Source organism: Lolium rigidum, chromosome 1 (assembly GCF_022539505.1).
Source record: "Lolium rigidum isolate FL_2022 chromosome 1, APGP_CSIRO_Lrig_0.1, whole genome shotgun sequence".
NCBI classification, from domain to species: Eukaryota; Viridiplantae; Streptophyta; class Magnoliopsida; order Poales; family Poaceae; genus Lolium; species Lolium rigidum.
Genome location: NC_061508.1, coordinates 314,909,121 through 314,936,691, shown reverse-complemented (window position 1 = coordinate 314,936,691; position 27,571 = coordinate 314,909,121). Strand labels below are relative to the sequence as shown.

Here is a 27,571-nt window from a genome sequence, read left to right as displayed (position 1 = left end):
AATAGTTTAAAATCTACCAAACCAAATCTAGCCAACTTTATACTGTTGGAAAGCCAACGAAATTATCTATCCAATGCCACTGGTCCCATCTCCAAATTCGTAGTAAAATTTAAATGCTAAAAATAACTAGTCAGGGACTTTTGCAACTTGAAACTTAATTTAAAATTCAACCAAATTTGATTTTGAGTTGATTCCAACTCTCATAAATCACAATTGATGTTCTTTAATTGTTTATGCAATAATATAGCCAAGTTGTTTGCATGATCATGTACTGGATCAAAATAATGGTTAAATAGCCATTTCTAGTGCATTTAAATTATGGAATTCAAATATTATAAATAGTATGAGAGCTACTCTCTCATTTAAATCTTGATCCTAAGTAATCCAACCAGAGGAAATGACCCTAGGCTAATGAACTTCTGATTTGTATTACTTAGAGATTTTAATACATTTAAATGGTGGTATTAAATTGTGTGAAGTATAACACTTCATTTAAATTATACTCCCATATAATAGATGTGGAATGTTGACCTTGGTCAACTTATATTTCATACCTTATTATTATGTGTGGAGATTAAATCTTGATAGGATTTAATGAGAGGAAATTATTTTCTCTAAAGATTTAAAGTAGCAAATCAAATAAATACTTAATGGGAGGAAATTATTTTCTCTTAAGTAAGAACCAACCAAGTAATTCACCATGCCATGATGGATGTGATGTTAGAATTAAGTGTGTGAACCCTCTTGTGTGTTTTAGTCTAGCATGCAAGTATTTGTGTGGTGATTGTGTACTCGTATTCGTATATAGACGCTAGTAACGAGGAATACGTGGAGGAGGGAAGCTACTCTCAAGAGGAGGAGGAAAACTTTGACTCCTACCCCCACCAAGGGAAGCTAATACTCTTGCTAACCACCATGATGCAAGGCTCTACAAGAGCAAGGCACCATCACCCCTTTAATTTTATGTATTACCTATCCCATGTTTTTACCTTGCAATTATTTTTGCTTATTTACTTCAAAGTACTTTTTGATTTATGATTCACTTGGTATAGAGTAGAACAAGATTAAAGGTTAGCTTAGAAACACTCAAAGCTAGATAGCACCCCTCATGAAATAGTGGCTAGTGCTAATCAAATAAAATTGGACTACTCTAGATGGGAACATGTGACTTTGAAATGAATTTGAAACCTTGGAATGATGAGTCATTCCATTGAATGATTTTTGAAGGTGAATGTGATCAAGAGAAGATGGTGATTTTGGATATAAAACTGATATGGTTTTGAATGCGATACCCTTCCAATTATACAAGTACCCCCACAATACCTGATTATGGGTAGGGCTTAACTAGAAAATTGTGTATTTTAGTATGTGTTCCCTCTAAACAAGCATCATAGGGGTTATGCCGAGGCTGCCTCCGCATATGGGAAATGATGTGAATATGTGGTGAATGTACGACTCAAGCCCTGTGCAGTTCCCGGGTTAACAGTTGGTTTTCACCGGGAGGCCAAGCTCATAGGGAGAGGTGCCTATACTAGCATATATAAGTGAAAGGTTAAGGTTGATGATTCGCGTACTGAGTTACGATGATTCGGGGTTATCCTCGACGGATGTAATCAAAAGTTGTGGCACAAGAGTACAACCTCTGCAGAGTGTTAGAGAGTGGATTTGGTAAACAGGGGGATACATGTGCACCCTCTCTCTATCATTGGATTTGTTCCAAGATTGTGATTTCATAAACGGCAATGAAACGGCGTCAAATCTGCTTATCCAGCCACGCGCCCACGCGGAGAGAAAGGAGGGCACACCTTGTCGTTTTGCTACTGTCTTCTCCACGAGGGTCTCCTCTGTTCAGAAAAAATCTCTGAACTAGTCCCCTTCCCCGCGCCTCCCTCACGGACCTCCTCTCTTCTCGCGTACCTCCGGCCACCGGCGCCGGAGCCTCAGCTACTAAGCCATCCCGCATCTCGGCGCCCTCCTCCACGCGCCACTCCCAGCGGAGCCATGCGCCGGCAAAGTCGCATCTTGCCCAAGCATGGCTGCAGTCCGGACGACGACGCGGTCCGCCCCTACCTCTCCAGCCATGGCCCCCTACCTCGAGCTCCTCTGTAGCCGCTCCACGCCGCCCTCCGTTGAGAGCTCCGGTGACTCGCCCCTCAGCCGCCTCCGCCCCTTGGCGGTCGAGTTCCTCGCGGGGTCGGATTCCTATTTCGTGTCCTTCCGTCCGCTGAGCTCGGCACCGCTTGCTCGCCAGACGGGCGCGAGCTACTCGCCCCGCCGCCGCGACGCTGTTGCCGGCCGTTCCTGGGAAGGTATCAAGCCTGATCAAGCCATGATCGACCACTGGGGCATGCACGGTCTGGCAAGTCTCCCCTCGTCTGGTGGCGGCGGGGGCAAGGAGAAGGCTTCCAGGGACATCGAAGGTGATGGATCTACAGGCAGCAAGAACTCGGGTGGTGCCTCTGGCTCGGGCAAGGAGGGCTTCGACTGGGATAATTTTGACTGGTAACGGAATCCTTTCCTCACATCTTTCTGTAGTACTCGGCCAATTGGTTTACTTTGCTTTTCTCACAATTTACAGGTCCAGCTTCTTACTTCCCGCTGAACCTAAAATTGAAATTAAATTTAATACATTTAAAAGCATACATTCTTAGAGCTGTCAGCAATCTCATTTGCATTGGTCTCTTGATCGTGCATTCTCCAAACTATACTGTTTCATGGTCTTTTAACTCTGATTCTGTTCTTCCTCTTCGTAGGGAGAAATTCAAGAGGTACTACAAAATTGCTGAAGGTGTTCGCTCCGTTCTGAAGCTTATAAGCTCCGCAGCTATGGTAGCTGCTAGTGGGAGTGCGTATGTTCTTAACAAAGTTGACAAGCGTGTTGATGAGCGGGTGGAAGCGAAAATCAAGGTGGAGCCTCCACGCGAAATCCATCGCCCATGTTCGTTGTAGAGGTGCTTGATTTGGGGCTCGCTAGGGAGGAGCCGGCCCGACGCAGAGCTTCACGAGGTGACGAGGCGGCCTGTACAAGGCGGTGGCTGCCTGTCGCTGGTAGGAACCGCTTGGGTGGCCGCTCAAATCGAGTCAACGAGGACCAGGTGGCAGCCATGGCGGTCTAAATCGCCATCGCCCTCTGCTCGGCGGACGCTCGAGAGACATCAGCGAGGAGGACCGGTCAACGAAGGGGGAGAGTGTTATCTTCTCACAGCCAACTAACACCGTTTGACACGTGTCAAGCAGAGAAGGGGTGCTCACGTATCCCCCTGATCACCACCAGACATCATCCCCAGAGTGTTAAACCTATTCGAATAGCCGTGTCCGCGGTTATGGACGGTTGGAAAGGCCATACTATTTCTGTTATCAGAATTTTTGATCTTACCAAAGGATGATGAATTGAAAGATGATTTGACTTGGATCACAAATGATTTGTGGAAATGACACTAATGTTCCCACTTGAGTTAGTCTAGCAAATGATGGGTCTTTACTAAATGTTTGATAAATTAAACTTGGCTTTATGCAAATAAACCTAGAGCTTAGCACCCCTTACTACACTAGATATGCTTTTATCTTAGCATTAGTTTGCGAGTACTTTAAAGTACTCATGGCTTTGCCCTGGCTATTCAAATGCCAGACTTTGAAGAGGAGCAACAGTATCAGGATGACGGACAACAGGACGTCTACGATAACTAGGATCGTCTTCTAACGTCAAGCGTTGCCCGTGGAATAGATAGTCCACTACTACTACGCTTCCGCTATTTATGTGTGATGTTGAACAATCTATTTGTGTAATATTGGATCATGTGATCCGTTGCTGTAAGACAAGTATGTGTTGTAATAAATGATGACTCTGAACTACTTACTATTATGTCTCGCAAAAACAATCTTCCTGGGATTGCGACATATGATATAATGGGGCATCTGGACTTAAAAATCCGAGTGTTGACAAGTTGGTATCAGAGCCTTTGTTTGACCTTAGGAGACCCTAGTTAGAATGGACGTTTGACAAACTTAGTTTCAAATATAATGAATTGAGTAGTTATGAAAAATACAATCATACCCTTACCTTTGAGATCTTTTCAAACTAGCCAATTCATGTTCTTACTTATAAGTTACTTAAAATTTTTAACACTTGCACTTCTCTAACTTGCTCATCAATCCCTCTACAGATGGAGCCTATCATCCCGATGGAGCCCTTCATCCAAACCCAAGTGTACGAGCCGGCGAACGGTGGGGATCTCGATCTTTGAGAGGGATCTGTTTGCCCTCTCGAGTTCCTCGGACGCTCGCCTCCCGTGTTCTACGGGGGCCAGATCGCTGACCAGACCGGGGGCCAACTCCAATGGATCATCATGGCCAACCTCCCCGGAAGGCCGGAGTCACCCATGTTCCGCCAGATTCAGTTCTCTCTCCGAGAGAACAGCTGGGTGGATGGACTCGCCCGCGCTCTACAGGAGGCTCTCGCTCGTCTGTGCGGGCAAAACTCGGTGGCTATTGAAGGGGAACGCTTTGCACACTTTGCAAGGCACTCCTCTCTTGGGCTGCCCATCAGCCTGCCGTTCCACCCCGTGCTGAGGCACCACGTGGATCATCTCGACTTCATGTTGTTCGAGACTCGGGCTGAGCTGGACAACTCCCGCGCATTCGCCAACACCACCTACCTCCAGCTGAATCAGCAGGCGGAGACCATCAAGGTCATCGCCAAGGAGCGTAGGACTCTCCGCCAGCTGGTCTCAAAGAAGGAATACACCATCAACCGCCTCAAGGCTAGGATCGCCGCCCTGAAGGAGACCGTCGCCACTCAGGTGGAACAACTCCAAGCTCTGGAAGAAGAAGGCGAGGGAGAAGACATCCAAGGGAATGGCTACTCCTACGTGAGCAACGACAACGACTATGAGGAGGAAGATGAGGGAGATCTGGACTTCCACCAGCACCTGCCTGCCGGGATGGACACCACCTTCCCGCTCCGCATCGATGGAGAGTAGTTCCGTCTGAGCACTTGCGTCCCGTGATATGTATCGGTCCTTTGTACCCGCCCCATGTATCGTAGATTGTTGAAAGGGTTCTTCAAACCATCCGGATTGTTGGCTTGTAATAATTGCTACCTTCATGACTATGTTTGTGTGTGTAATATTATTAATATTTTATGAATCAAGTTTAAATTGTGTGAATTTATCCCAAAATGAGCCATAGAAATTTCCCTCTCGTCTCATTATCCATATCCCTGTTCAGATGGCACCTCCAACTCGCAACATGACTCAGGAGGCGATGATGCAGATGTTGCAACAGATGTTGGCTGATAGAGAAGTTGAGAGAGCTGAACGGCAAGCCAACCTAGCTGCACTTCAACAGATTGCACAGAACAATCAGGGCCACGGAAACCATGACCACCCAGGGTCGAAGCTGAAGAACTTCCAGAACACCAACCCACCGGTGTTTAGCAAGACGGAGGAACCCCTTGATGCCGACGATTGGCTCCAGACTATGGAGAACAATCTTGAAGTGGCCGGAGTGGAAGAGAATGACAAGGTGCTATTTGCCACCCACTATCTGGCAGGACCTGCACGTGCCTGGTGGACAAGTGCCCGCGCATTGAATGTGTGGCAAATGATGACTTGGGCAGAGTTCAAGCTCAAGTTTAGCAAGTATCACGTGCCACTGGGTCTCATCAAGAAGATGCGGGATGAATTCCGCAAACTGAAGCAAGGCCGTCTAACTGTGGTAGAATACCGCGACAGATTCCTCACTCTGTCAAGGTACGCCCCGGATAAGACCGACACCAACGAGAAGAGGAAGGAGAGGTTTCTGAATGGACTGCATGATGAGATGTAGACTGTGCTGATCAACATCCCCTTTGCGGATCTAGAAGCCCTCGTTGACTCCGCCATCCAGATGGAGGGAAAGATCCATCAGGCCAATGAAAACCGCAAGCGCCGAATGATGAATCAGAGTGGGCCCAGCAACACCCACAAGTATCGCCCCAGCTCAAGTGGAGGGTTTGCCCCAAGAAACAACAAGCCCCCAATGCAGAATTCACGTCCGGGTTATCAGAACCGGAGTGGAGGAAACCCCAGGCCAGGAGGCCCCACAACAACAGCAACTACAACAACAACAACAACAACTTCAACCGCGCTCCACCTTGAGCCCCCAACCACAACAACAACACCTCCAACACTGCTCCGAGGACTGGGAGCAACGCTGTTCCCATCACCCCCAAGGACAAGTCCACCATCACTTGTTACGAGTGCGGAGTGGTGGGGCACTACTCCAACGAGTGCCCCAAGCGACTCGCCAAGACTGCCGCCAACACCTCTGGCCCTGCTCAGCAGCAACGCCGTGTCGCCAACGGCAAGAAGTTCACCCCCAACAACCCGAACAACCGTAGCGGCCGCCTCTTTCACATGAGTGCGGAAGAAGCTCAGGAAGCCCCAGATGTCGTGCTGGGTATGTTCTCTGTTAACTCAATACCTGCAAGAGTGCTGTTTGATTCTGGAGCATCGCATTCGTTTGTTACTTGAAGATTTTGCATGCACTAGTAAGATTCAACCCATCAGTTTGAAGCATGTCATGATAGTTCAAATACCCGGATCAACCACTAAAGCTAGAAAAATTTGCAAAGATGTTCCTATCAGAATTCATGAAATAGAATTTTATGCAAATTTGATTGTTCTAGGAACAAAAGGTTTGGAAGTAGTACTGGGTATGGACTGGATGTCGAAACATCATGGACTGATTGATTGTGCCAAGAAGGCCATCACCATGACTAGTAGCACCGGAATATTAGTCGAGCACATATCTGAAAGACTGCCCAGAAAGTTTACCTGCAACCAGAGTCTAGCTAAACCCACCTTGGATCAGATCAGGGTCGTTTGTCGATACCCCGATGTGTTTCCTGATGATCTACCCGGTATGCCCCCAGATCGGGATATCGAGTTTATCATTGAGTTAATCCCTGGAACCGGACCTATAGCCCAGAGAGCCTATAGTATGAACCCGGCAGAGTTAGTGGAACTGAAGAAGCAACTGGATGATATGCTATTCAAGGGTCTGATTAGACCAAGTGCATCGCCTTGGAGATCACCAGTTTTGTTTGTGGACAAGAAGGATGGTGCCACTCGTTTATGTACGGATTATCGTAAACTTAACGATGTCACCATCAAGAACAAATATCCTTTGCCGAAGATAGAAGATCTGTTTGACCAACTGACCGGTGCCAAAGTGTTCTCGAAGATTGATCTGCGGACTGGTTACCATCAACTGAAGATTCGTGCCACCGATATCCCCAAAACTGCTTTCACCACCAGATATGGATTGTATGAGTACAATGTCATGTCATTTGGATTGACCAACGCCCCCTCTTATTTCATGAATCTCATGAATAAGATCTTCATGAACTTCCTGGATAAGTTTGTCGTTGTCTTCATCGACGACATCCTTATCTACTCCAAATCCGAAGAAGAGCATGAGCAACACCTGGAAGTGGTCTTAGATACCCTTCGGGAGCATCAGTTGTATGCCAAGTTCAGCAAGTGCGAGTTCTGGTTGAAGGAAGTAGGATTCCTGGGACACATCTTGTCCGCAGGAGGAATTGCCGTTGACCCCTCGAAGATCAAGACTGTTGAAGAATGGAAAGCTCCAACCACCCAGACTGAGGTCCGTGCATTTCTCGGATTGGCGGGATATTACCGCCGATTCGTTGAAGGATTCTCGAGCATAGCAAGACCGATGACTCAATTGTTGAAGAAGGATAAGAAGTTCGAATGGACGGACAAGTGTGAAGAGAGTTTCCAACAGCTCAAGAGCAGACTGACGTCAGCCCCAATCCTGATCATGCCGGACATCACCAAGCCATTTGATGTGTATTGTGATGCCTCCAAGATTGGTCTTGGATGTGTGCTGATGCAAGAAGGGAAAGTGATATCTTACCTGTCGAGGCAACTGAAGCAGCATGAGAAGAACTATCCAACCCATGACTTAGAGCTAGCAGCCGTGGTTTTAGCACTGAAAGTGTGGCGTCATTACCTCATGGGTAATCGATGCGAGATCTATTCAGATCACAAGAGCTTGAAGTATATCTTCACTCAGAAGGATCTGAACATGAGGCAGAGAAGATGGTTAGAGCTAATCAAGGATTACGATATGGAAATTCACTACCACCCCGGCAAGGCCAATGTGGTAGCGGATGCTTTGAGTAGACTGTCGTGTCAGTTGAACTCCATGATCGCAGAAGAGCAACCTAGCCTGTTTCAAGAGTTTGAGCAGTTTAGAATCGAGTTAGTGAGTGAAGGATTTCTAGCAAGCATTGAACTCCAACCCACCCTGATTAGTCAAATCAAGGAAGCCCAGAAGGGAAATGCAAGCATTGAAGGGATCAAGAGCCAAATAGCTGCAGGGAAAGGCACCGGGATTCACTGTTGATGAAGAAGGAGTGCTATGGTACAACGGACGCCTTTGTGTGCCGTCAGATTCAGAGTTGAAGCAAGTTATTCTGAAAGAAGCTCATGACACCCTTTACTCCATTCACCCCGGAGGTACCAAGATGTACCAAGATCTGAAGGAACAATTTTGGTGGCATGGAATGAAGAGAGAAATAGGGAGCTACATCGCCAAGTGTGACATCTGTCAAAGAGTCAAGGCAGAACATCAACGACCTGCAGGACTGTTGAAACCCCTACAGATTCCCGAATGGAAGTGGGATTCTGTCGGAATGGACTTCATCACAGGACTGCCCAAATCTAGTAAAGGAAATGATTCTATCTGGGTAGTGGTCGACAGGTTGACCAAAGTCGCCCACTTCATCCCCGTCAAGACCACCTATCAAGGACCAAGACTTGCAGAGTTATATATCTCCCGGATAGTCAGCCTGCACGGAACACCGAAGTCGATAGTATCCGATAGAGGATCCCAATTCACCTCCAGATTCTGGCAGAAAGTACATGAAGGACTCGGAACCCGGCTGAATTTCAGCACGGCCTATCACCCGCAGACGGATGGACAGACTGAACGAGTCAACCAGATACTGGAAGATATGTTGAGAGCATGTGTGTTAGAGTATGGATCCAAGTGGGAAGAATGCTTGCCGTACGCAGAATTCTCGTACAACAACAGCTACCAAGCCAGTTTGCAAATGGCCCCCTTTGAAGCATTGTACGGAAGGAAGTGCCGTACCCCTCTGAACTGGTCGGAAGTCGGAGAGAGTCAAGTCTTTGGACCAGATATTCTCCGCGAATCTGAAGAGAAGGTTCACAAGATCCGCGAGTACCTCAAGACCGCTCAATCAAGACAGAAGAGCTACGCCGACAAGAGACGCCGAGAGATGACCTTCGAGATCGGAGATTTCGTATATCTCAAAGTGTCCCCCCTTAAAGAAATGCAGAGATTCCAGCTTAGAGGAAAGCTTGCACCCCGATATGTCGGACCTTTCAAAGTCCTGAGTCGCCGAGGAGAAGTGTCCTATCAACTGGAGTTACCAAAAGAAATGTCAGCGGTGCACAATGTGTTTCACATATCGTTACTCCGGAAGTGCTTAGAGGTACCTGAGAAGACCGAGGTTTTCAAGAACATCGATCATTGAGCTGTGGATATCAACTCAGATTTGACTTATCGCGAAGTACCTATTCGCATCTTGGAAGAAGCCTTCAGAACTACTCGCACCCGAAGTATCAAGTTTCTGAAGATCCAATGGAGTAATCACACCGAAGAAGAAGCCACTTGGGAGAGGGAAGACTTCATGAAGACTGAGTACCCAGATCTCTTTAGTACCTAGTTTTCTTTAAGATCTCGGGACGAGATCTTTTTTAAGGGGGAAGGGTTTGTAACATCCCAAGTTTCAACAATAATAAAATCAAGAGAGAGTTTCAATTACTCAAAATCTGCAACAAACAAAAACTTTTTATATGCATATAGTGGCACATATAGTTTCATGCATTTGAGTGATTTTCTTTTGTGCCATTGCCATGATGAGTGTTAGTATGATGATCAATTGTTGTTAAACCCTAAATTAAGATCACAAAACCCTAAAGTGAGAAAAACAAAAGAATTGGAAAATAATTCCCAAAATCTCTCACATACACATAAGGGCAATTTTGCAAATCTTCATATGAGGCCACCATTGCTTGCCCTATGGTTTCTAAAACTCATATATAACAAAAACAAACACAAATGCATAAAAGAAACAAAATTCAAATCAAAGGAAAATTCAAAATTCAAACACATATGATAATGGTCATATGTCACACTTTTAATTTCTTCCCTACTTTGCACCTCTTTATCTCTCAAATCCTAAACTAAACTTAGCCAACCAATGCCATGTCATCCAAGACCATGTCAAGATGATTAACTTTCATGTTGACCACCATGGCTAGAGTTGACTAGGTTGACCAGAATTAATGTGCAAAGAGGGAACCCGAGAGTGAAAACAAGATGACCTCAAATTTGAAATGTTGCAAATCTTTTCCAAACTGAACACCACCACCACCAATCTTTCACTTTAATTATATAAATGAGATGTACCAAAAATATTTCCAAAAATCATCAAAAAAGTTCTTGCGGGCATTGTGCCGAACACCTTGCAGGCTCTGTTCCAGAAACTTGCTACATCCTATTACACGCCGGTTTCTTGCCTAAACCACCTTTAAATTGTGATCATTAGCTCCCTCTATGATCCCTGCATCTAGCTCAGTACTTGCCTTGGTCGTTTAAAGTGGAGAAAAACCCTAAACTATGCCATGCCATGCACACCCGGCCACCTTTCGCATCCCTCTCTCTGGCCTCCCTCTCAACCTTTCTCCTTGTCCTGGAGCATATCTGCAGCTCAAGGATACCGACGGTACACGCCCAAGCAACGCCAACGCACGGCATTGGCCAGAACGCGCGCGCCCAAAGCATGCCAGTACATGCCAGTCGGCGTGGTGATCACGCTCTGGAACGCGCCGATGCGTCGCACACTCGAACACCGTCGTCCTCCCCTGCACAAGCTAGCTCTGCGTCGAGCATCTCCTCCCCGCCCTCTACCACCTAGACACACTCGAGCGACTGCGGCTGCCTCGTCACCGTCTTCCTCGCCGGAGAAGTACCGCGGGTACTGCAATGATCACCGCACGCGCTTGAGCGATCCCGTCGCCCTTTTCTCTGCCCCGCTGCAAGTTGAGCATCGCCAGGACAATGCCTAGCCATAGTCGTCCTTCACTTGCCCCTTCGATCGCCAGAAGCGCCGCGCCATGGCCGCTCCTCCACAGCACCCCGCGGCACCCCTCGACCCTATAAATAGAGCCACTCCCAGCACACTCTCCTCACACCACTCAACTCCCCTCTCACCACTGATCCTCCTCACCACCATAGTTCGTCCAATTACTGCCGGAGGCGCCTCAATTGCAAGATCGGAGCCGCCGGAGCCAGGACATCGACGCCGTTGATCCACGCCTCCCCAAGCCTCGCCACTGCTACCAGGAGCTCCAGCACCGTCGACAACATCGCCTCGCCACCAGCAGAACCCCGCGGGAACGCCGGTAAGGCCGTCGACCCCCTAGGCTCGCCGCCAGTGAGCCCGTCGCTCGTCGGAGACGACGACGATCGCTGACCGTCGGATCGTGTTCTAATCCTACGGTCTAACTCGAGTGTACCGCTTCGCGCTGTTAAGAGCCGCTGACGGGTCGTCCCCACCTCATCAGGGCGGCCCAAGCGCACCAGTTGCTTGTTGGGCTGCGCTGTGCGAATTAAATCCGTTTCGGCCCAATAGCGTTTCCCGCCTAGCCCAATAATTCAAACTTAGGTTTATTGATAATTCAAATTGCTCTGCAGATGCTTTAGTAATTTTTGAATAGTTTGAAATCTACCAAACCAAATCTAGCCAACTTTATACCGTTGGAAAGCCAACGAAATTATATATCCAATGCCACTGGTCCCATCTCCAAATTCGTAGTAGAATTTAAATGCTAAAAATAACAAGTCAGAGACTTTTGCAACTTGAAACTTAATTTAAAATTCAACCAAATTTGATTTTGAGTTGATTCCAACTCTCATAAATCAAAATTGATGTTCTTTAATTGTTTATGCAATAAGATAGCCAAGTTGTTTGCATGATCATGTACTGGATCAAAATAATGGTTAAATAGCCATTTCTAGTGCATTTAAATTATGGAATTCAAATATTATAAATAATATGAGAGCTACTCTCTCATTTAAATTTTGATCCTAAGTAATCCAACCAGAGGAAATGAACCTAGGCTAATGAACCTCTGATTTGTATTACTTAGAGATTTTAATACATTTAAATGGTGGTATTAAATTGTGTGAAGTATAACACTTCATTTAAATTATACTCCCATATAATAGATGTGGAATGTTGACCTTGGTCAACTTATATTTCATACCTTATTATTATGTGTGGAGATTAAATCTTGATAGGATTTAATGAGAGGAAATTATTTTCTCTAAAGATTTAAAGTAGCAAATCAAATAAATACTTAATGGGAGGAAATTATTTTCTCTTAAGTAAGAACCAACCAAGTAATTCACCATGCCATGATGGATGTGATGTTAGAATTAAGTGTGTGAACCCTCTTGTGTGTTTTAGTCTAGCATGCAAGTATTTGTGTGGTGATTGTGTACTCGTATTCGTATATAGACGCTAGTAACGAGGAATACGTGGAGGAGGGAAGCTACTCTCAAGAGGAGGAGGAAAACTTTGACTCCTACCCCCACCAAGGCAACCTAATACTCTTGCTAACCACCATGATGCAAGGCTCTACAAGAGCAAGGCACCATCACCCCTTTAATTTTATGTATTACCTATCCCATGTTTTTACCTTGCAATTATTTTTGCTTATTTACTTCAAAGTACTTTTTGATTTATGATTCACTTGGTATAGAGTAGAACAAGATTAAAGGTTAGCTTAGAAACACTCAAAGCTAGATAGCACCCCTCATGAAATAGTGGCTAGTGCTAATCAAATAAAATTGGACTACTCTAGATGGGAACATGTGACTTTGAAATGAATTTGAAACCTTGGAATGATGAGTCATTCCATTGAATGATTTTTGAAGGTGAATGTGATCAAGAGAAGATGGTGATTTTGGATATAAAACTGATATGGTTTTGAATGCGATACCCTTCCAATTATACAAGTACCCCCACAATACCTGATTATGGGTAGGGCTTAACTAGAAACTTGTGTATTTTAGTATGGGTTCCCTCTAAACAAGCATCATAGGGGTTATGCCGAGGCTGCCTCCGTATATGGGAAATGATGTGAATATGAGGTGAATGTACGACCCAAGCCTCAGTGCGGTTCCGGGTTAACAGTTGGTTTTCACCGGGAGGCCAAGCTCATGGGGAGAGGTGCCTATACTAGCATATATAAGTGAAAGGTTAAGGTTGATGATCCGCGTACTGAGTTACGATGATTCGGGGTTATCCTCGACGGATGTAATCAAAAGTTGTGGCACAAGAGTACAACCTCTGCAGAGTGTTAAACCTATTCGAATAGCCGTGTCCGCGGTTATGGACGGTTGGAAAGGCCATACTATTTCCGTTATCAGAATTTTTGATCTTACCAAAGGATGATGAATTGAAAGATGATTTGACTTGGATCACAAATGATTTGTGGGAATGACACTAATGTTCCCACTTGAGTTAGTCTAGCAAATGATGGGTCTTTACTAAATGTTTGATAAATTAAACTTGGCTTTATGATAATAAACCTAGAGCTTAGCACCCCTTACTACACTAGATATGCTTTTATCTTAGCATTAGTTTGCGAATACTTTAAAGTACTCATGGCTTTGCACTGGCTATTCAAATGCCAGACTTTGAAGAGGAGCAACAGTATCAGGATGACGGACAACAGGACGTCTACGATAACTAGGATCGTCTTCTAACGTCAAGCGTTGCCTGTGGAATAGATAGTCCACTACTACTACGCTTCCGCTATTTATGTGTGATGTTGAACAATCTATTTGTGTAATATTGGATCATGTGATCCGTTCTTGTAAGACAAGTATGTGTTGTAATAAATGATGACTCTGAACTACTTACTATTATGTCTCGCAAAAACAATCCTCCTGGGATTGCGACGTATGATATAATGGGGCATCTGGACTTAAAAATCCGGGTGTTGACACTATTTATCTACCACATTGATGGCGCCGAGTCTCGGTGGCATGGTGCTGCAGGGTATCGACGGCGGATGCGGGATGATGTATGCGTGCAGGATGGTGGAGCGTCCGGCATCATGGTGGCATCGTCGGCAGGTCTTGCAAGGTTAATGCGATGATCTTTCTTGAAGATGGGGTCGAGGAAGACGGCGGTAGCAACTTCTGTGGCGTGTGCGTTGGCGTGCGCTGCTGCTTGACTGGATGTGCTTCTCACCTGCTATTGGGCAGCTTGGGAAGGCATTTGGTTTTTTGGATGATGTGAGTTGGTGTATTGTCACCCCAACTCACACGCCATGTGTATCTCTTGGACGCAGAAGCTGAGGTGATATTTCCTCCATTCGAAAAAAAAGGATCGGTCGTGATTAATCAAGAGGTTGCATGCATACTTATCGAAAATGAGGATGAGACCCGTCTTTCCATCAAAAAGATGCATACGACATGTATACGTGGATTTGGGTCACTTGTGATGAGTACTTCCGCCGCATCTGCAACATCTGCAGCATCCGCTGACCAGCCAGCCAGACAAGAGGAATTGATTCGATCCATCATCCTCGCCAGGGCTGCTAGAATATGATTATATGATCGATGTGATCACACATGCATAGCATGGTCGACATACAGCAGGAACTGATATGAACCTAATTAACGAGCTATGCCTATCAACCTGAGAGAAACTAGAGATAATAACCCGTACGTGGTTTCGGGTACAGGAATAGCAGAAGTAAAGTTTTTTATTTGATAAAATTGTACTACATGCAAAGTTAGGAAAGCTTACATGCATGGATGATACGTCTGCGGCTTCCATCGCGTCCATTCAAACTGTTAGAGCGCGATGGCCTTCTCTTCACCATTAAAATCGACTCGTAGGGAATCTTTAACCGTTTCTCACACTTCCACTCCCCTATGTACATTTAGAAGGGTTTTCCAAACAAATGAGAGGCCTGCAATAGCACAATATCATGCCATCCGTGTTCCCTCAAAAAAACAAATATCATGTCATCCGTGGCAACCACCCCTTTTGTTTCACTCAAGTAGTATCCTCGTGTAATACTCACATAAAAATAAAAATATTTTTCTTGGCTGTCAACTCCCGCTTTATTTTCTTTTTGGATGTTCAACAAAAAGATCCTGCTTCATTTTCCGCACACCTGTCTCCGCTTCTTCTCCTAGCACTGCTAACTTTGCTTCCTCACCTCGACGCTGCCCCGGCTCCACTCTACTCGTTCTCGGCGCGCTCATGGAGGGGCATGGGAGACTGAGCTGCATACCTGGAGCGAGGACGTGGATGGAGTGGTGGATGACAAAGTGATGTGGCGGCGGGCGACGATGGGTCACAGGGATACAAGAGACATGGAAGGTGTATTAAGGGAAGCAAAAGCGGGTACGTGTGGATGGCTGCAGTCGTAGTGTCATATATCACGAAGGTAGCAAAAGGCCGACGCAAGGGTGGCGGATATGTTGGCGTGGCATTGTCGAGAATTTTCTGGCAGCTGGTGGATCGATTGGTTGTGAATTGTCGTTGGCGCTTTGGGCGGTTTGGATGGGATCTCTGACAAACTTATTGCAAAATTGGGAAACAAATGGGATGGGAGAAAATGATGCACAAACAGGGTGGAGACTCGGCCCATTGTGTGTATGTTTCGCACAAAATTTCCCAAAAGTACAAAGGTTTGTGAGAGTCCTAGGAGATGTCGTAACATGACAACCTCGGTTGTGAGAGATGCACATCAGATTAAAGCAAAGTTGTTGGCAAAACTAACGAGAAAGAGACGCCGTATGTGTACAGTCGCTTGATCCCTTCACCCTTCACCCTTCTTCACCGTTCGAAGAAGGATTTAATTTAGTGCCGGAAAAGAAAAGGCCAATTCGAGGACAAAATTTGTTGTTTGACGGGATTCAAATCACACTGCTCCATACAAGGGTGCGCTTGGTGCCTTGGTATGGATATATATTTATTTCCCTGCCCGCATGTCTTCAAGTGAAGGTTCATGACTTCGTGTAATGCAGACGTGGTTCACTTTGTGATATGGAAAAATAAGGCCTTTCTTGAGTCTTGACAGGAAATCTGAGGGCCGAAAATAAAAGCAACCGCGCTCCAATGCCATGTCCAATGGCCTTGGGTCCAAAATAAATCAGAGGAAACTCTTAAACTGGGTATTTATAATGGGTCCAACACAACCAGGCCTTATGATAGCGCCCAACGCAAAACTTGGGAAACTGCTCGGTAACACGCGTGCGCTACCGAAATTGTTAAAAAAGCCCAACCTTCGCGAAGGGAAGGCAACTCGCTTCGCACGCAACAAGTGGCGCGCTGTGGTGCTAGAAAATTCCTGGAAAGTGGTCTCCCTGCTCGCCACGTGTCGTAAGGGGAAGCAAGGTGGGGATGAGGGAGGAGAGAGAAAACTGGGTTGTGTCAGTTTTTCCCTTTTTCTTCTAGATTCGTTTTTTCAAAATGAAATATCTTGAGAACCGTAATTCCAAATTACGAACCGTTTTCACTTTTGAGATCCTCGCGTCGAGATCTTCAAAACTAGATTCCATGTTGATAGGTTTAGAGATATTTTTTTTCGTACTTCCAATAATACTATGATTGTACCTGTGGGGTGTACCTAACTGTACTCGTGTTTCAACTGATAAGTATCTCTGTTTTTAGTGTATTTGGTGCAATTTTTTCCTTTACTCGCTAACTGTGCTCGTCCGTGTGCGGGACTGTACCTGTACTTACGCGCGACCGTACCTGCTCATGTGCGTCACTGTACTTCTGTACATGTACTTGCTCGTGTTCACGAATGTACCTGCTCGTATGCGCGCCTGTACCTGCTCGTGTGTGTGACTGTACTTGTACTCGTCGTATGTTCAACTGTACTCGTGTGTTGTGCGTGACTGTACCTGCTCGTGTGCACGACTTTACCTGCTCGTGTGCGTGACTGTACTTGTACTTGCATGTGTGTTCAACTGTACTTGTGTGTTGTGCGTAACTGTACCTGCTCGTGTGCACGACTGTACCTGCTCGTGTGGGCGACTGTACTTGCTGTGTGTTCAACTGTATCGTGTGTTGTGTGTGCTCGTATGCGTGACTGATCGTGTTGTCTATATAACTAAGCTGTATGTGGAAGGAAAAGAGATAGCAGTATTTTACATAAGCTTTTGTGCACGGGTACTTGCATGAGCTAGTGCGTGGAATGAAAAAAGTTCCCGCGTGCACGCGTACGGAAAGAAAAGAGCTCGTACAGCCACGACCGAACAGAGTTACAGAGCTTCCGCGCGCGTACAGCGACGGCCGCGCATCCCGTGCTTGCCCGCGTTTTCGTTCGTTCGGGGACCTGCTTTTCGTATGACACGTGTCGTACGGAGAGTCTAGTTCGGCTGCGGACTGGACCTTCGCGAAAGTCGGTCTTCGTATAGTCCCACCCCGTGCGCTACCGAGTACCGTTTCGCTGAAGGCATTCGGTCGTGGGCTTGGCCCGTTTATCTCTGCATCTGGTTCGCTTTCACACTAGTGGAAAAAGGGTCTTTCATCCAGCCCCATTAGTTCCCAAATATTTCGAACCGTGACTAATGGGACCTTTAGTCGCGGTTCGGAAGGCGAACCGCGACCAAAGTCCTGGGTCCAGGGCGCTCGGTGGCCAGCTGGTGCACGTGAGGGGCTTTACCGGGATCTCCAGATCCCGCTATTGGTTATTGGTCGGAGAAGAGTCTCAACCATGTCTGCATAGTTCGCGAACCGTAGGGTGACACACTTAAGGTTTGATGTCGTTTTAAGTAGATATGGAATATGGAATGGAGTTCGAAGTTTTGTTCGGAGTTTCAGATGGGATCCAGGACATCACGAGGAGGTCCGGAATGGTCCGGAGAATAAGATTCATATATAGGAAGTCACTTTCCATGTTTGGAAATGATCCAGTGTTTCTATGGAAGATTCTAGAAGGTTCTAGAAAAGTCTGGAAGAAATCACCATGGAAGGTGGAGTCCCGGAGGGACTCACCTAGCTTGGTCGACCAACCAAAGGGGGGAGGAGTCCCAGGTGGACTCCACCAAAGGTGGGCGGCCACCCCACCAAAGGGAAGGGGGAGAGTCCCACCCCAAGTAGGATTCGTCCATATGTTAGTTTTGAATTGGGGTCTTATTCGAAGACTTTGGGCAAACCCTTGGGGGTTCCACCTATATAAAGAGGGGCAAGGGGAGGCGGCCGGACAGTACAATCTCCACCTTGGCCGCACCCCTAGAGGCACCAAGGCCGGCGCCCCCCTCTCCCCAAACCCTAGCCGCCCCTCCTCCACATACAACTCTAGTAGCGCTTAGGCGAAGCCCTGCCGGAGTTCTCCACCACCACCGTCACCACGCCGTCGTGCTGTCAGGATTCCGAGGAGGATCTACTACTTCCGCTGCCCGCTGGAACGGGGAGAAGGACGTCTTCATCAACACCGTACGTGTGACCAAGTACGGAGGTGCTGCCCGACTGTGGCACCGTCAAGATCTTCTACGCGCTTTTGAAAGCGGCAAGTGATCATCTTCTGCAACAACGAGATATAAAATCGTAGGCTTTGGAAATCTTCGAGGGTTGGTCTCATGATCTTCTCGTTGCTACCATCTTCTAGATTGCATCTTGGCTTGGTTTTCGTTCTTGCGGTAGGAAATTTTTTGTTTTCTATGCTACGAATCCCATCAGTGGTATCAGAGCCGTGTCTATGCATAGATTGGTTGCACGAGTAGAACACAATTGTTTTGTGGGCGTTGATGCTTTGTTGTCTTTAGTTCGTGTACTTTGCATCTTGCGGCATGGTGGGATGAAGAGGCTCGGGCTAACTTTACATGACCGCGTTCATGAGATTTGCTCCACGCTCGACATGCAACTTGTATTGCATAAGTGGCTTTGTGGGTGTCTGTCTCTCCCACCATAGTGAAGATTCAATTTACTCTTTCCATTGACAACACTAGTATCACCGTTGTGTTTCATGTTCGTAGGTAGATTGGATCTTACTCGAAAAACCCTAAACCACGTAAAATATGCAAACCAAATTAGAGGCGTCTAACTTGTTTTTGCAGGGTTTGGTGATGTGATATGGCCATGATGTGATGATGAATATGTATGAGATGATCATTATTGTATTATGGCAACCGGCAGGAGCCTTATGGTTGTCTTTAAATTTCATGTTGATGTATTATTTCAAAGTAGTTGTAATAGTTGCTACATGGAGGAATAACCATGAAGACGGTGCCATTGACCTTGACGCTACGCCGACGATGATGGAGATCATGCCCGTTGATGATGGAGATTATTTCCGTCCTTTGGAGATGAAGATCAAAGGCGCAAAGACAAAAGGGCCATATCATATCACATATGAATTGCATGTGATGTTAATCCTTTTATGCATCTTATATTGCTTAGATCGCGACGGTAGCATTATAAGATGATCCCTCTCACTAAATATCAAGATAATAAAGTGTTCATCCTTAGTATGCACCGTTGCTAAAACTTGTCGTTTCGAAGCATCACGTGATGATCGGGTGTGATAGATTCTACATGTGCATACAACGGGTGCAAGCCAGTTTTGCACACGTGGATACTAAGGCTGCCTTGACGAGCCTAGCATGTACATACATGGTCTCGGAACACGGGATACCGAAAGGTAGAGCATGAGTCATATGATTGATATGATGAACACTTTGAATGTTCGCCTTTGAAGTTACATCTTGTCTCGTGATGATCGGACTTGGTGTAGTGGATTTTGTTCGTGTGATCACCAAGACAATGCGAGGGATATTGTTTTGAGTGGGAGTTCACCTTGTTTAATTTTGTAGAATTAAAATTTGAACTCAATTTGTCATAAACTTAGTCTAAACTCTTTGCAAATATGTTGTAGATCATATGGCGTCCCCATCAATCAATTTTAACCAGTTCCTAGAGAAAGAAAAGCTTAAAAGCAATGGTAGCAACTTCACCGACTGGTTCTGTCATGTGAGGATTTTCCTCAATGGCGGAAATCTGCAATATGTGCTCGATGCACCACTAGGTCCCCTGATACGTCTCAAACGTATCTATAATTTCTTATGTTCCATGCTAGTTTTATGACAATACTCACATGTTTTATATACACTTTATATCATTTTGATGCATTTTCCGGCACTAACCTATTAACAAGATGCCGAAGCGCCGGTTCTCGTTTTCGCTGTTTTTGGTTTCGGAAATCCTACACGGAAATATTCTCGGAATTGGACGAAACAAAAGCCCACGGTCTTATTTTCCACGGAGCCTTCCAGAACACCGAAGAGGAGACGGAGAGGGGCGACGAGGCGGCCACACCATAGGGGGGCGCGGCCCCACCCCTGGCCGCGCCGCCTTATGGGGTGGGCCCCTCGAGCGTCCCCCGACTCTGCCCCTTCGCCTATATAATCCTTCCGTCGCGAAAACCCTAGTACCGAGAGCCACGATACGAGAAAAATTACTGAGACACCGCCGCCGTCAACCCCATCTCGGGGGGTTCTGAAGATCGCCTCCGGCACCCTGCCGGAGAGGGGAATCATCACCGGAGGGCTCTACATCACCATGCCCGCCTCCGGACTGATGAGTGAGTAGTTCATCCTTGGACTATGGGTCCATAGCAGTAGCTAGATGGTTGTCTTCTCCTCTTGTACTATCATGTTTAGATCTTGTGAGCTACCTATCATGATCAAGATCATCTATTTGTAATGCTACATGTTGTGTTTGTTGGGATCTGATGAATATGGAATACTATGTCAAGTTGATTATTGATCTATCATATATGTGTTGTTTATAATCTTGCATGCTCTCCGTTGCTAGTAGAGGCTCTGGCCAAGTTGATACTTGCAACTCCAAGAGGGAGTATTTATGCTCGATAGTGGGTTCATGCCTCCATTGAATCTGGGACAGTGACAGAAAGTTCTAAGGTTGTGGATGTGCTGTTGCCACTGGGGATAAAACATCAATGCTTTGTCTAAGGATATTTGTATTGTTTACATTACGCATAATACTTAATGCAATGCAATTGTTTGTTGTTTGCAACTTAATACTGGAAGGGGTGCGGATGCTAACCCGAAGGTGCACTTTTTAGGCATAGATGCATGCTGGATAGCGGTCTATGTTCTTTGTCGTAATGCCCTAAGTAAATCTCATAGTAGTCATCATGATATGTATGTGCATTGTTATGCGCTCTCTATTTGTCAATTGCCCAATTGTAATTTATTCACCCAACATGCTATTTATCTTATTGGAGAGACACCACTAGTGAACTGTGGACCCCGGTCCATTCTTTTACATCTCAAATACAATCTACTGCAATCATTGTTCTGTGCTGTTTTTTCCAAACAAACATCATTCTCCACACCATACTTTTAATCCTTTGTTTACAGCAAGCCGGTGAGATTGACAACCTCACTGTTAAGTTGGGGAAAAGTATTTTGATTGTGTTGTGCATGTTCCACGTTGGCGCCGGAATCCCTGGTGTTGCGCCGCACTACACTCCTTCACCAACAACCTTCACGTGGCCTTCATCTCCTACTGGTTCGATAACCTTGGTTTCTTATCGAGGGAAAACTTGCTGCCGTGCGCATCACACCTTCCTCTTGGGGTTCCCAACGGACGTGTGCATCACGCACCATCAAGATCGTTTTCGGCGCCGTTGTCGTGGAGATCAAGACACGCTCGCAAGGGGAGTCTCTCACAGCCAATCTCTTTACTTTGTTTATTGTCTTGCTTTATTTTATTTTCTGTCTTGTTTGCTTTCTTTATATCAAAAACAAAAAAAAATTAGTTACTTGTTTTACTTTATTTAATTCGGTTTTGCTTTGTTTATTTTTATTATTGCTAAAATGAGTAATCCTGAAGTTGAAGTTCGTTCGTTTAAGCAACAAGGGAGAGAAAGTTTTAAAGATGCTTGGTATAGAATTAGTGATGCTCATCATTGGTGCACTAAGAAACACTCCACTATTATCCTCCTTAGGAACTTTTATGTTGGTATCTCTAGCTGGAATAGGTATGTTCTTGATACTCTTACGGGGGGTAATTTCCTAAGCACTCCTGCTTTAGAAGCTAGTTGCATTATTGAGAGTCTAGTTGGAATACCACCTGTTAATGAAGCTAAAATTGAAATCTCTTTTGAGGATGTCATGAAAAAGTGGGAGGCCATAGAGAAAAATCTTCCAAGTGTTGAGACTAAATTGGGAATATTACTTGATAATACTGATAAACTTGATAAATCTCTAGGAGGAATTAATGAAAGAATTGCTATTTTAGAAACTTGTGCTATCCATGATAATCAAACCCATAGGATTGATTAACTTGAAGAAGCTATGGGAACCTTGGGTTCAACTTTTTCTTCACTTAAGTTTAAGGAGAAAGCTTATGTGGGTAAGGAGCAAAAGTTCATGTATGTCTCTAAGATGCACAAGCCAAAGAATCATTATAAGCTTAAAATTAATAAAACCCTTAGTACCACTATGGAAAATTTAGATAATGGAGCATCTAAGATACCTATTGCGACAAGTTGTGTTTTTAACGAAAATTATGATGTTGATGCTTCTTCTCTTGATGTTACTTGATTTACACTTTCTGCGCCTAGCTGAAAGGCGTTAAAGAAAAGCGCTTATGGGACAACCCATTATTTTATTTCTGGAGTTTTTGTTTTATATTTGAGTCAAGGTGCTTGTTACTACTGTAGCAATACCTTTGTATCTTTATTTTATTGCATTGTTGTGCCAAGTAAAGTCTTTGATAGAGAGTTGATACTAGATTTGGATTTCTGCGCAGAAACAGATTTTTAGCTGTCACGAATTTGAGTTGATCTCTCTGTAGGAGAGTCTAAAAAATCTGCAAAAAGTCATGAGTGATCCTCAGATATATACGCAACTTTCATTAAATTTGAGCTTCTTCATCGGAGCATGTTAAGTGCCTCGAAAAAAATCGTCTTTACAGACTGTTCTGTTTTGACAGATTCTGCCTTTTATTTCACATTGCCTCCTTTACTGTGTTTGAGTGGATTACTTTGCTCCATTAAATTTCAGTAGCCTTGGGTAATATCCAGAAGTGTTGGGAATGATTGTGTCCTCTCTGAACATGTGAATTTTTGATTATGCACTAACTCTCTAATGAGATTGTTTTGAGTTTGGTGTGGAGGAAGTTTTCAAGGATCAAGAGAGGAGGATGATATAATATGATCAAGAAGAGTGAAAAGTCTAAGCTTGGGGATGCCCCCGTGGTTCATCGCTGCATATTTCAAGAAGACTCAAGCATCTAAGCTTGGGGATGCCCAATGCATCCCCTTCTTCATCAACAACTTATCAGGTCACCTCTAGGGAAACTATATTTTTATTCCGTCACATCTTATGTGCTTTATTTGGAGCGTCCGTATGCTTTTATTTTTGTTTGTGTTTGAATAAATTCGGATCCTAGCATTCCTTGTGTGGGAGAAAGACACGCTCCACTTTTTCATATTGAACACTGGTGTTCTTAGTTTTACTTTTAATGTTCATGGCGAAAGCTTAAAGCCGCTTCATTGCTATTTGGTTGGAAACAGAAAATACTTCATGTGGTAATTGGTATATTTTCTTGAATAATTTGATACTTGGAAATTGTTTTGAGCTCTCAAGTAGATCATGTTTAAGCTCTTGCATCATGTAGTTTAAACTTATTAGTGGAGAACTACCGTAGAGCTTGTTGAAATTTGGTTTGCATGATTGATCTCTCTAAAGTCTAGATATTTTCTGGTAAAAGTGTTTGAACAACAAGGAAGACCGTGTAGAGTCTTATAATGCTTGCCATATGTTCTTATGTAAGTTTTGCTGTACCGGTTCATACTTGTGTTTCCTTCAAACAACCTTGCTAGCCAAAGCCTTGTACTGAGAGGGAATGCTTCTCGTGCATCCAAAACCTTGAGCCAAAACTTATGCCATTTGTGTCCACCATAACTACCTACTATGTGGTATTTTTCTGCCATTCCAAAGTAAATTGCTTGCGTGCTACCTTTAAAAAATTCATTCCTTTTCTTTGCAATACATAGCTCATGGGAAAGTAGCCTAAAAACTATTGTGGTAAAGAATATGTTGTTTATGTATCTTATTTCTTATAAGTTGCTTGTTGAGCGGTAACCATGTTTCTGGGGACGCCATCAACCTGTTACACCTTTGTTGAATATCATGTGAGTTGCTATGCATGTTCGTCTTGTCTCGAAGTAAGGGAGATTTGCCATGAGTTGAATGGTTTGAGTATGCATATTGTTAGAGAAGAACATTGGGCCGCCAACCAAAGCCATGTATCATGGTGGAAGTTTCAGCTTGGACATTAATCCTCAAATCTCTTATGAGAATACTATTTGTTGTTGAATGCTTAAAGCATAAAAGAGGAGTCCATTATCTGTTTTCTATGTTGTCCCGGTATGGATGTCCTCAAGTTGAGATCTATCAAAATCGAGAAATCAAATGCGATTTATCTCCTTGGACCTTTGTACAGGTGGCATAGAGGTACCCTTTTGTGACACTTGGTTGAAACATATGTAATGCAATGATAATCCATGGAAATCCGAGCTAATTAGGACAAGGAGCGGACACTATTAGTATTCGATGCATGAGGCTTGCAACTTATAGGAGGTTTTATGGATAACACATATGAATTATTACTACCGTTGACAAAATTGTTTCCATGTTTTCAAAATAAAAAGCTCTAGCACATGAGTAATCCCTGCTTCCCTCTGCGAAGGGGCTTTCTTTTACTTTATGTTGAGTCAGTTTACCTACTTCTTTCTATCTTAGAAGCAAACACTTGTGTCAACTGTGTGCATTGATTCTTACATACTTGCTTATTTGCACTCATCATATTACTTTGTGTTGACAATTATCCATGAGATATACATGTTGAAAGTTGAAAGCAACTGCTGAAACTTATATCTTCCTTTGTGTTGCTTCAAAACCTTCTATTAAGAATCTATTGCTTTATGAGTTAACTCTTATGCAAGACTTGTTGATGCTTGTCTTGAAAGTACTATTCATGAAAAGTCTTTTCTATATGATTCAGTTGTTTATTCATTATCTTTACCATTGCTTTGAATCACTTAATTCATCTCATATGCTTTACAATAGTATTGATCAAGATTATGATAGTAGCATGTCACTTCAGAAATTATCCTTGTTATCGTTTACCTACTCGAGGGCGAGTAGGAACTAAGCTTGGGGATGCTTGATACGTCTCAAACGTATCTATAATTTCTTATGTTCCATGCTAGTTTTATGACAATACTCATTTTGATGCATTTTCCGGCACTAACCTATTAACAAGATGCCGAAGCGCCAGTTCCTGTTTTCTGCTGTTTTTGGTTTCAGAAATCCTACACAGGAAATATTCTCGGAATTGGACGAAACAAAAGCCCACGGTCTTATTTTTCACGGAGCCTTCAAGAACACCGAAGAGGAGACGGAGAGGCGCGACGAGGCGGCCACACCATAGGGGGGCGCGGCCCCACCCCTGGCCCCGCCGCCTTATGGGGTGGGCCCCTCGAGCATCCCCCGACTCTACCCCTTCGCCTATATAATCCTTCCGTCGCGAAAACCCTAGTACCGAGAGCCACGATACGAGAAAAGTTACTAAGACGCCGCCGCCGTCAACCCCATCTCGGGGGGTTCTGAAGATCGCCTCCGGCACCCTGCCGGAGAGGGGAATCATCACCGGAGGGCTCTACATCACCATGCCCGCCTCCGGACTGATGCGTGAGTAGTTCATCCTTGGACTATGGGTCCATAGCAGTAGCTAGATGGTTGTCTTCTCCTCTTGTGCTATCATGTTTAGATCTTGTGAGCTGCCTGTCATGATCAAGATCATCTATTTGTAATGCTACATGTTGTATTTGTTGGGATCCGATGAATATGGAATACTATGTCAAGTTGATTAATTATCTATCATATATGTGTTGTTTATGATCTTGCATGCTCTCCGTTGCTAGTAGAGGCTCTGGCCAAGTTGATACTTGCAACTCCAAGAGGGAGTATTTATGCTCGATAGTGGGTTCATGCCTCCATTGAATCTGGGACAGTGACAGAAAGTTCTAAGGTTGTGGATGTGCTGTTGCCACTAGAGATAAAACAACAATGCTTTGTCTAAGGATATTTGTATTGTTTACATTACGCACAGTAGTTAATGCAATTGTCTGTTGTTTGCAACTTAATACTGGAAGGGGTGTGGATGCTAACCCCGAAGGTGGACTTTTTAGGCATAGATGCATGCTGGATAGCGGTCTATGTTCTTTGTCGTAATGCCCTAAGTAAATCTCATAGTAGTCATCATGATATGTATGTGCATTGTTATGCCCTCTCTATTTGTCAATTGCCCAACCGTAATTTGTTCACCCAACATGCTATTTATCTTATTGGAGAGACACCACTAGTGAACTGTGGACCCCGGTCCATTCTTTTACATCTGAAATACAATCTACTGCAATCATTGTTCTGCTGTTCTTTGCAAACAAACATCATTCTCCACACCATACGTTTAATCCTTTGTTTACAGCAAGCCGGTGAGATTGACAACCTCACCGTTAAGTTGGGGCAAAGTATTTTGATTGTGTTGTGTAGGTTCCACGTTGGCGCCGGAATCCCTGGTGTTGCGCCGCACTACACTCCTTCACCAACAACCTTCACGTGGCCTTCATCTATTACTGGTTCGATAACCTTGGTTTCTTACTGAGGGAAAACTTGCTGATGTGCGCATCACACCTTCCTCTTGGGGTTCCCAACGCACGTGTGCATCACGCGCCAAACGTATCTATAATTTCCTATGGTCCATGCTAGTTTTATGACAATACTCACATGTTTTATATACACTTTATATCATTTTGATGCATTTTCCGGCACTAACCTATTAACAAGATGCCGAAGCGTTCCTGTTTTCTGCTGTTTTTGGTTTCAGAAATCCTACACAGGAAATATTCTCGTAATTGGACGAAACAAAAGCCCACGGTCTTATTTTCCACGGAGCCTTCCAGAACACCGAAGAGGAGACGGAGAGGGGCGACGAGGCGGCCACACCATAGGGGGGTGCGGCCCCACCCCTGGCCGCGCCGCCTTATGGGGTGGGCCCCTCGAGCGTCCCCCGACTCTGCCCCTTCGCCTATATAATCCTTCCGTCGCGAAAACCCTAGTACCGAGAGCCACGATACGAGAAAAGTTACTGAGACGCCGCCGCCGTGAACCCCATCTCGGGGATTCTGAAGATCGCCTCCGGCACCCTGCCAGAGAGGGGAATCATCACCGAAGGGCTCTACATCACCATGCCCGCCTCCGGACTGATGCATGAGTAGTTCATCCTTGGACTATGGGTCCATAGCAGTAGCTAGATGGTTGTCTTCTCCTCTTGTGCTATCATGTTTAGATCTTGTGAGCTGCCTATCATGATCAAGATCATCTATTTGTAATGCTACAT

General features: G+C 44.9%; 1 protein-coding gene across 1 annotated transcript; it reads left to right on the top strand.

The window, feature by feature from the left end:
• The first annotated feature begins 2,303 nt into the window (after nt 1-2,303).
• On the top strand, nt 2,304-3,264 carry LOC124684191. Its single transcript, XM_047218568.1, has 2 exons — nt 2,304-2,502; nt 2,754-3,264. Exons 1-2 carry the CDS (start codon nt 2,330-2,332, stop codon nt 2,947-2,949), a joined length of 369 nt encoding a protein of 122 aa, XP_047074524.1. The 5' UTR covers nt 2,304-2,329; the 3' UTR covers nt 2,950-3,264.
• Nucleotides 3,265-27,571: the final 24,307 nt, after the last annotated feature.